The 10,036-nt window shown below is 54.5% G+C and overlaps 1 protein-coding gene across 1 annotated transcript in view; it reads left to right on the top strand.

Moving 5' to 3' along the window:
* The first annotated feature begins 4,047 nt into the window (after nt 1-4,047).
* The window catches only part of LOC148218016 (uncharacterized), a 52,032-nt gene continuing 46,043 nt past the window's right edge, over nt 4,048-10,036 (top strand). The window contains exon 1 of the mRNA XM_088158031.1: nt 4,048-4,052. Coding sequence (XP_088014157.1) covers nt 4,048-4,052 — 5 coding nt within the window. The remainder of the gene's footprint in view (nt 4,053-10,036) is intronic.

Genomic DNA, 10,036 nt, shown 5'->3' with positions numbered 1-10,036 from the left:
CAGCCAATCAGAGAATGCGATGGAGAAGATTCAGCCAATCAGAGAGTGCAGCTGTGATGACTCACCGGTTGCCGGGCAGACCCGCAGCACCCAGTGTTCCCCACCTGGACCCCACCCTCCACGCCCAGTCACGATCCCCCCGCGGGGTCCCCCCAAGTCCCGCCCCCAAGTCAATGGAACTGGGTAAAACTTGGAAGCTTTATTGGGAGCGCTGGGAGCAGCTTGGCTTGGACAGAGTAACACAGCGTTGGAGGGGACGCACTACACTCCCAAAATCAGCGTGGGGACAGAGCGTGGGATCCTGGCTGGGTCCGAGGCCACGGGGAGGGGCTGTAGACACTGCTGGCTCAGGAGTTCTGTGGGCAGAGAAAAGGTGGTGACCCCCGGCTGGCGGTCCCTAGGAGGAGCACACACACTGGGGGAGGGGGAACACGACCCCCGGGACCTCCCCCCCCTCTCCTTGCACAGTTAGTAGTTGAGCCCCAGTGCCACGAAGACGAAGCCCAACACAGAGCCCCCATCCCCATCAGCACTTTACTGTGGGCAGCGTCGGGCGACATCTCTAGGGGACCACAGGGGTCAGGGCCAACCAAAACCTCTCATGGACATTCCAAGCCACTCGAAGAATCCTCCCAATCTCCCCCAGCCCACCTAGAGCTCCCTAAAACATTCTCCTAATGTCTTCCCAGCTTCCTTGGGATGCACCAAAGCCCTTCCTGTCCTTCTCAAAATGCCATAACTCCCTCCCATTTGCTCCCTGCTGCCCCAGGACCCCCAAACCTTCTACCAGTCCCTTCCCAACCCCACCAGGACTCACCAAGACCCCTCCAGGTCTATTCCCAGCACAACCAACCTCATTCCAACCCCTGCTTTCCAATTCCTGATCTTTTTCCAGCTCCTCCAGGTTCACTCAAATCCCTCCCAGTTACACCCAGCACCCCCAGACTCCCTTCCAGTGCCCTCCAGGATCCCCGGAACCCCATCCCACCCTCCTAACATCCTTCAAACTCCTCAGCCATTCTAGACACCCAATCCATTCTCCCAGTTTAAACTAGGCTATCTCAAAGTCTCTCCCAGTTACCCCAGCACAGCCCAATCCCTCTCCCAGCTCCCCCAGCACCTCCCCCACTCCCCCCACACTGTGGGGTCCGGGCCGTGCCCCAGTGCCGGCTCAGGGGGTGCTCCAGGCTGACGTGCTCCACCTGGAGCTGGAGCTGGCCCCGTGCCGGGGGCGGTTTCCAGCAGCACCAGGAGCTGGTAGAAATCCAGTCCCCATTGGGGACCAGGTCGGTGGCCACCACGTGGCCCGAGAGCTCCTGCTGGCCCTGGAACCAGCTCAGCTGGATGTCGGCAGGGTAGAAATCCATCAGGGAGCAGAGCAGGCAGCCGGAGCTGGGAGCTCGAGGGAACCAGCGAGATGGACACACTGGGAGAGAGTGGGGACACACCGGGATCAGCTGGGGGGGGACTGGGAGAGATGGGAGAGGGCTGGTGTGGCACTGAGAGTGACTGGGAATGAAATTGGAGAGAGTAGGGAAACACTGGGAGAGAGTGGAGTGGATTGGGGCAATGGGAGAAAGACTGGAGGTTTGGGATTTGACTGAAAAGGATTTGAGAGGGCACTTGGATAGAGGGAAGAGATTTTGGGAGGCACTGGGATGGCAGTGGGAGAGAGGCTGGAGGTCTGGGAGTGGACTGGGAAAGGAATGTCTGTGGACTAAAAGGAATTGGGAAGGACTCTGGTGACACTGGGAGGGACTGTGAGGACACTGGGAGAGACTGTGATGGACTGGGAGAGCCACCGGAGTCCCTTGGGGTGAGTGGACAGGAGGCCACAGGGATGGGTATCTTAGTTTGAGAGACGATTTTAAAAAGCACACTGGAGTGAGTGCTGTCTTCTCTGCAGGGTTCCAATAGTCCCTTTCCACCAATGGGAAATAAATATTAATAGATGAAAGAGGAAAATCTCCAACAGTTTATTAACAAACAATAAGCCTACAAAGCAAAAAAACCTCCCAGATTTCTGGATATTAAATTATCAGACCTTTCCCCACACTCACCAGGGAAAATGACCCAAAATGCCAGAGAAATCCCTGCTCACAACACATTGTACAGGTGGCGCCGACTTCTTCCCCAGGGGAAAAACCAACCAGGGGCTGTTCCGAAGGAGAGGAAAGCCCGGGGCTCGCCTGCCCTTGAACTCCTCCCCAGCCGGGCTCCGCGGGCACGGTCCCGGCAGGCGAAGCAGCGGGGCTGAAGCCTCGGGCTGTTTTCTCTCCCGGCTCGGCCCGGCTCGCAGCGGCTTTGGGCTGCAGCGGCGCCGCTCCGCTCCTGCCGGCGCGGAGCCCCCGGGCTGCGACACAGCAGCTGCTCAGTTCGCCTCCAGGCACGGCAAGGCTGCCCCGGCATCCTCTCCCAGCCAAGAAAAGGGGAAAAATCCTTTGTTTGCTTGGGGCAAAAACGCTTCTCAGGCAAACAGAAACCCACGGTGCACAGAGAGAGCCGCGGAAAACCCGAGCAGCGAGGCTTCAAAACGCCCGCGGAATGAACAAGGAGCCTCTCCCCGCCCCGGCCCCGCACACATCCCCTCCCGGGCTGCCGGGGTTTAGATACGATAACCATTCTTTGGGCACAAAGCAGAGGATCATGGAATTACCATCACAGTAACTCACTCCAAGAGAATCGTGTATAAAATAATCACATGTAAATATCTATCTGTAAAAGCACGTACTGCACTCTGGATACAGCAATGTGCTCTAGGACAGGAGTGGAGCGGCTGAACGGACACCAGGGGAGATGGGGAATGTACGAACACAGCAAAGCCTCCAAGGGCTTCAACCTCATTCCCAGCTTTTCCGTGCTTCCAGGGCTTTGGCTGCTGGATTTGAATGAACTGAGGCGTCACCGTGAAAAGCAGAGCAGTCTGGAACCAGACACTGCTGCTGGAGTCAAAGTCTGGACTTGTCACATCTCAGATTTGAAATTATATTGAATAAAAAACGCCATTACCTGCAACCTTTCCCAGCACATCCCTCCTCACACATAACAAAATACAATGGAATTATTTCTAAAGGGTAAAAAGAAAAGTAAAATGAACATTGAAATAGATAGAAAGTTACGTTGAGAAAATACAAAATAATGAAGTGTGTCTAGAAAAGCCGGCTGTGATTTCTCAGGTATTGGGCTCAGTGTCAGCCCAGAGCCGGGCTCTGTGTCCCAGGTGCCCAAGTGCCCGGGCCAGCTCTGAGCAGCCTCTCCGGGCTCTCCAGCCCGGCTTTGCCCCGGCTCTGCCCCGGGCAGGCACTCGGTGTTTCCGTGGTGCCCCTGCCCCGCTCAGCTCCCCGTGCCCTGCAAAGGCGCCGAGGCTGCGCTCGGTGCCCCTGGGTGTCACTGAGCGAGGCACTGACGAGCCCCGGTGCCCGGGCACAGCCCTGAGGGACACCCCTCGTCCCCGGCCTCCCGCGGGACACGGAGCCACTGCCCACAAGGCCCTGGCACGTCCGGCCCGGCCAATTCCTCCTGCCCCGGCCAGCCCGGGCTGCAGCCCCAGGGCTCTGCAGGCCGGGGCTGGGGCTGCCGGCTCCCACCGTGGCCAAAGCCTCCCAGGGCTCTGGCCACGCCAGGGGCTACAGGGCCACGAGGCCGGGGCTGCTCCGGGCCACTTCCAGGCTGTCCCTCTGCTCTTGGGTGCCGGGGGTGGCCCTTTGTGACACGGGCGTGTGTCAGGGCCCTCGGTGATGCGGGACATTGTGGTGCTGTCATGAATGAGAGCGTTTGAGATCGCTTAAAAATCGATGACAAGGGCATGAACAAAAGTCAGATTTAATATTGAGCGACAAAATACAAGAAGTTCGTTGGCAAGATTCACTCTACTGCCTACAGAACAGCTAAGGCACAACAAGGGAAAACAAGCAACAACAAAACCAAACAAAAACCAGGCAACCAAAACAGAAATGAACTGAGAACTCCCTAGGGGAGTGTGGGTGGGTGTGTGCTGTGTTTAGGTGCATGGGACAAAAGACAGTGCAGGGAAGGATTAAAAGGAGCATGGCGTAAAAATGTTACAACTCTAAAGAACACTTTAACTTCTCCCTTAATTTGTCACTTAACTTACACCTTAGCCCCTGCAATGCAACAGAGGTACAACACTGAACTAATACCTAACTTAACTTATAACTTAACGTTAAGAATTCCACGGAGGAATAACACTTAACAGCATTTAACCTAACTTATAGCTATAACTTCCAAGTTGTACTTAGCAACTTAATAGAAAAACACCACTTAGCTTATGACTTACATTTAACAATCTAGCAATAGAATAACCGAAGTATTTAAGTAAGTTCATAACTATAACTAAACCTTGCATACAGACCTTAGGTATCCAAGGTACTTTCACATCTAGGAAAGTAAGATTTCTCCCAGATTTGCTGTAGCATATGTGCAGGGGCACACACACAGACAGTACAGTCAGTGCAAGCAAGGTACCTGGGAAAAATTCCCCTCAGAGCTCAGTGAAATCCTCCCTTCAGATGTTTTTGCATCTCCCACTGGCCGAAGGATGGGGCCTTGAGCAGTGAGGGTATGGGCCCAGGACACGTCGTGTTTCAGCGATCCTCCAGGCACAGCAAAGCCGAGGGTTTGCTGGCTCTGAGAGGCCCCTCAGAGGGAGACTGCTGGTCACAGCCCACGGTGGCCCAGGAGAGCTCCAAGGTCTCCTTTTGGATTTCTGCTGACAGGGTCACAAGAGAGTGGGCTCCAGTCATAACCATGTTTCATCTTGACCTCAGTCTGGGTTGGCACTTTCTCTAGGAGTGGGGGAATGCTTCACCACACTGGGATCTCAGGGGTGCCCATGGCCTGGGTGACGCTGGCCCGATGCCAAGCACCCATCAAAGCCAATATGACCCTGCCCCTCCAGCTGCACAGAGGAGAGAAAATTTAACAGAGAATTTCTGGGTCAGATTAAGACAGGGAGAGATCGTCCAAAAACAGCAGAACAGGCATCACAGACCCAGCCTGCGAACAGGAAGGAAATTTATTACCAACCAAATAGCTCAAAGACAAGGAGAGTGAAAAGTTCTCTCCAACTCCTTCCCCCCACCCAACACGGATCACCAGGGCTCTGCCCAACGGGGGTTACTGGGGATCATCCAACACCGATCCTCCCATGGGAGATGGAGCTGGAGCAGAGCACGAAGCTCTTCCCACACTCGGGGCACTCACAGGGCTTTCCTTAGTGGAGCCTCCGTTGGTGTCAGGTCAAGTCGGAGCTCCTGGAGAAGCTCTTCCCACACTCAGGACACTCGTAGGGCCTCTCCCCAGTGTGGATGCGCCGGTGGTCAGTGAGATGGGAGTTTTGCTTGAAGCCCTTCCCGCAGTCGGGGCAGCGGAAGGGCCTCTCCTCTGTGTGAATCCGCTCATGTAGGAGGAGATCGGAGCTGGTCTGAAACCTCTTCCCACACTTGGGACACTTGTAGGGCCTCTCCCCGGTGTGGATGCGCTGGTGGCCTCTCAGGTTGGAACTATGCCCAAAGCTCTTCCCACATTCCAAGCAGGTGTAGGGCCGTTCACCTGTGTGGATCACCTGGTGCTGCAGCAGATGAGAAATAGCCCTGAAGCTCTTCCTGCATTTCCCACACTCATAGGGCCGTTCCCCAGTGTGGATCATCTGGTGTTGGATCAGGTGGGAGCTCCAACTGAAACCCTTCCCACATTCCAAGCACTTGTGGGGCTTCTCCCCTCCACGAGGCTTCTCCACCAGCTCTGAGCTCTGCCTGGATCTCCAGCCGCCTTCCCAGCTCAGGGAGGGTCTTTCCTCCTCGCAGCTCCCTGGGCTGGGTTTGCAGCCCCTCCTTGTGAGGGATCTCCGGGGCTTTTCCTCCTCCATCTACCCACGCAATGGGAATGAAAAATCCTGTTTTGGGGAAAGAACAAGACAAGATAGCACCTTGGACTGGGAGTTCCTCCTTGCCCAAGTGCAACTCACAAAGTCACTGTGCATCTTGTGTCTGTAAGAACCTCCAAAACATCAAGATTCAGCACAAAATCCTCCAAACATCAAGATTCAGCCAAAACCCCCTGAAAAAATGTAAGGATTCAGGCCCAGCAAAAAAACAAAGAACCAACTTTTAGCCCAAAAAAGCTCAGAAACACCAAGATTCACCCCTCTGAAAATCGTGGATCCTCCTCTCCAGTCACCTGCTGAATGTTGGGGGGGGGGACCAACACCCTGGGACTGGAGGGACCCTGTAGATATAGGGAGGTTTGGAATCTTGTGCTACTTCCCATTTCTACTCCTCCTCCTCCTGTGTCCCTGCTCTTCCTCACATTCCTTTTCCTTCTATTATTCCTCTACTTCCTGCACAATCCCACCTTCTCCTCCCACGTGCATCGTTTGACCATTTTGTTCTTCAACGCTGCTTCTCCTTCCCTTCTCCTGCTGCCCCCAGGCCCAGCACCCACTGCCGGCTCCCTCTTCCCCCCAAACCCACAGCATCCCAGCGCAGGGGCAGCGATGGAGCTGGGGCAGCTCGGGCTGGGGCAGCGCTGGGCTCTCGGCCGCTCCCGCCCGCACTCGCTCCCCACTGCAGCCGCTGCCGCCACCACAGCGCGGGGGGGCCCGGCCTTGGCGCTCCCCCCCTCCCACCTCCCCAAATTCCCATCCAGGGGGGCGCTGGGGCCAGGACACAGACGAGTGACAGATCAGGGGAGCTGGGAAGAGTCGGCAGCCAGAGAGCACTGAAAATCTCAGCAGTGACTACAGTGGGATCTGCAGGGACTAAACATGGCAGGGCACCCATGGAGGGTAGAAAGGGAAAGCCAGGAAGGGATCCCGGAAAAAGGGATGATGATCCCAAAATATCTCTGAAGGGTCCCTCGGGAACATGTTGATGGAGTTTGCACATTCTCCCAGAGGTAATCACGGACATGGACACTCAGGGAGGCAATTAGGGAATTCGAGAAGGGATTTAGACAACAAGGGATGGATGCTGTTGGTGTGATGAGAAGTGCAGGGAATATGGTTCAGGCAAGAAGCAGCAGAAAGAATCTATGTGGGAAGACAAAGAATGATGGAAAAGAGGAGAAAGAGAAAAATACTGAGGATGGGGATGTTTTTCAGCAGGATTTGATCCTCAGAAGTTGCCAGCTGCTGCAGATCCTTTGTATCCCCGGTTGCCAGGACAGGCACACAAGGAGGTCAGGATTGCAGGGGGTTTCTCTGTGCTGGGCAGCGGCAGGAGCGGGCGCAGAGGGGCGGCACCGGGAGCACGGGCTGGGGGCCTGTGGGGAGCTGCGGGGCCGGGCCGGGGCTGTGGGGCAGCCGGGGCTCAGCGCCGGGCGCTGCCTGAGCCCAGCACCCCCCGGCAATTGCAGGCCCGGCAGTGGCCCCCGGCCCCCAGGAGGCTGCGGGACGCCCCGGCCGCTGCCCGGCCCCGTGGAGCTGCCGGCCCTGCCCGCCGGGGGGGCCGCGTTTGGACACTGCGGCAGGACAGGCACCGGCTCTGGGATACGGGCTGGCCACGGCAGCCACAGCACAAGGAGCAGCAGCACAAAGGAACAGCTGGGAAATGGGCATTGGACGTGCAAGCATCCAGATCAGCTTTTAAGCATTTTCCTTGGGTCAGTGCAGAAAGGAATGATTTAGCAGAAAGCTCAGCAGCTGTCAGAGGATGAGCACCCCCAGGCACTGAGGGGGCTGCAGGAGGGGCAGAAGAAGCCCCTGGAGCACTTGGTCACAAAGGCACAGCAGGGGAATGCAAGAAGGGATGAGGAAAAGGCCAAGGGGAAGGCAAAGGCCATGGCAGAATTCCTACAGCTCCTGTGCCCATGGGGTCACTGTTTTTCCAGGGAAAATGGAAAAGACATGGACGGTCCTTCTGCAGGGATGCACGGAAGCACCAGCCTTATTGGGGCAAACCTTGCAGAAAATATCACAAGAATTTACCCCACCCCCAGGGAATTGGGTTAATGCAGGATGTGGATGACTTGCTGCAATCAGGAAGACAAGAAGTGGTAGAGGAAGCCTGTGTGAAATGGCTGAATATTCAGGCTAAAAAGCATCTTTGAGTATTTGAAAATGAGAGGAATGTTGAATTTGTCTTTACAAATGAGTTGTGGATCAGCCTGTAGATAAGGCTAGCACTGAGAGATAAAAGAAACAATGGGATGGATTCCACTGATTGATGAATGGAAAGAGATATTTGCCTTTACAAACAAAGTGTAGGGCTGCTGATAAATGAAATTGGATATCGAAAGATGAAAGAAGCAACGGGGGGAAAACTATGAATTCTATAAGAATTAAAAATTAAAAGGGAGGGTTATACATTAGAGGGGAATTTCAGGTATCAGGCGTTCCGGGAAGTCTGTGCCTCTCAAGTACCTCAGCCCATGGGGAAAGAGAGAGGGAAATGCGGCCGGGAAAATAGGATAAAAAGGAGGCTGCGTCCTCCAAAAATTTGAGAGATCCCAGGGGAATGTCCCATGGCCTCTCCCTTTATTCGAATAAAGCAAAAAGGACTCCTCTGTCTCCTTTTTGGACATAAACCTCTGGTGTTTGTGGATTAATTTTCCTGACAATTTGGGGGCTCGTCCGGGATCTTTCCACCGTCCAGGGCAGCGAGTGGAGCTGAAGGCGCCTCACCCAGTTTGGGTGATCAGCTCCCCTCGGTGCCGGCCGGTACCGGGCGATCCATTGGGTTCCCGAGACTGTCCAGGAGACAGACGAGTGGCGGACCAGGGGGGTCCGTGAAGAGTCCGCAGGGAAGGACCACTGAAAATCTCACCAGTGAGTAAAATGGGATCTTCGGGGAGCAAACCTGGGAGGGCACCCATGGAGGGTAGCACAGGTAAACCTGAGAGGGCACCCATGGAGGGTAGCACAGGTAAAACGGGGCACCCAGAGCGAAGGGGCCCCGGCAAATGGGATGACGATCCCATAATACCCCCGGAGAGTCCCTTGGGGTGAATGCTGAGGTCTTGGGACAGATTGTATATTCACCCAGAAGTAACTATGGAAATGATGGTAAAATATTGTTATTTTGTGTGGCCAGAGTATAAGTTGGCAAGGCGACTTATATGGCTACCTTATGGAACAGATAAAATTCATTTGTGTCGAATTTTGTGGAGGTATTTAAGGAAATTTATATGTTAAGGAAAAAAAAAAAAAGGAGAAGAGGAAAGTGGTGAGGATTGGGATGTTTTTCAGCACCTTCCCCCGTCTTGTCCTCCAGTGTTGCCAGCTGACCCCGGTCGTCTGTATCCTCAACTTCCAGAGCAAAGGGATCAGGAGAATGTTATTCTTACAGCCCCACCTGAGAAGGATAATGGTGTAGGGGGAGGGGAGCAGCATGTTGTATCACCCCCCAGAACTAGAAGAGGAACTCATTTTAGGGCATCAGAAGCCCCCCAAGAGACAGGGGTACACCAGATGCCACTCTGTCAAGTTCCTTTGGGGAGTCAAGGGGGAGGATTTGGGTTTGTAATTGTACCACTCACTACCCAGGATTTAAGAAGGTTGAAAAAAAAAAAGATTTGGATGATCCCATAGAGGTGGGGGAAAAGATAGAGAAATATTTGGGAAATGCAGATCATACGTGAAAGGATTGGGATTTTCTCTTGGGAATTTTGTTTGGGTCATCAGAGAAACAAATGATTTTGCAGAAAGCTCGGCAGCTGTGGGAGGATGAACATCCACAAGCAGCAGGAGGGGGCTGAACCCAATGCACCTACGGTGGGTGATGCCATCCCCCAGGCAGACCCCCAGTGGGACCCAAATAACCAGGCCAGTCTGGCTCACCGTGATTGCCGTGCTTATTTGATCAGGGCAATCAAGTCAGCGGCTCCCAGAACAAACAACATTGCTAAGGCTCTGTCGTTGGAACAGGAGAAGCAGGAAAGCCCTCATTGGTTGGAGAGGATTAGGGATGCCTTGAGGAAGCACGGGGGGATGGATCCTGAAGGGCCAGCCTTCAACACATTGCTTAAGGTACAATTTGTTACTAAGGCCTGGCCTGATATAAGGAAAGGAGTACAGAAG

Source organism: Sturnus vulgaris, unplaced genomic scaffold (assembly GCF_052056855.1).
Source record: "Sturnus vulgaris isolate bStuVul1 unplaced genomic scaffold, bStuVul1.hap1 Scaffold_195, whole genome shotgun sequence".
NCBI lineage: Eukaryota > Metazoa > Chordata > Aves > Passeriformes > Sturnidae > Sturnus > Sturnus vulgaris.
Note: the sequence above shows the minus strand (reverse complement) of the source record. Positions and strands in the feature narration are given on the sequence as shown.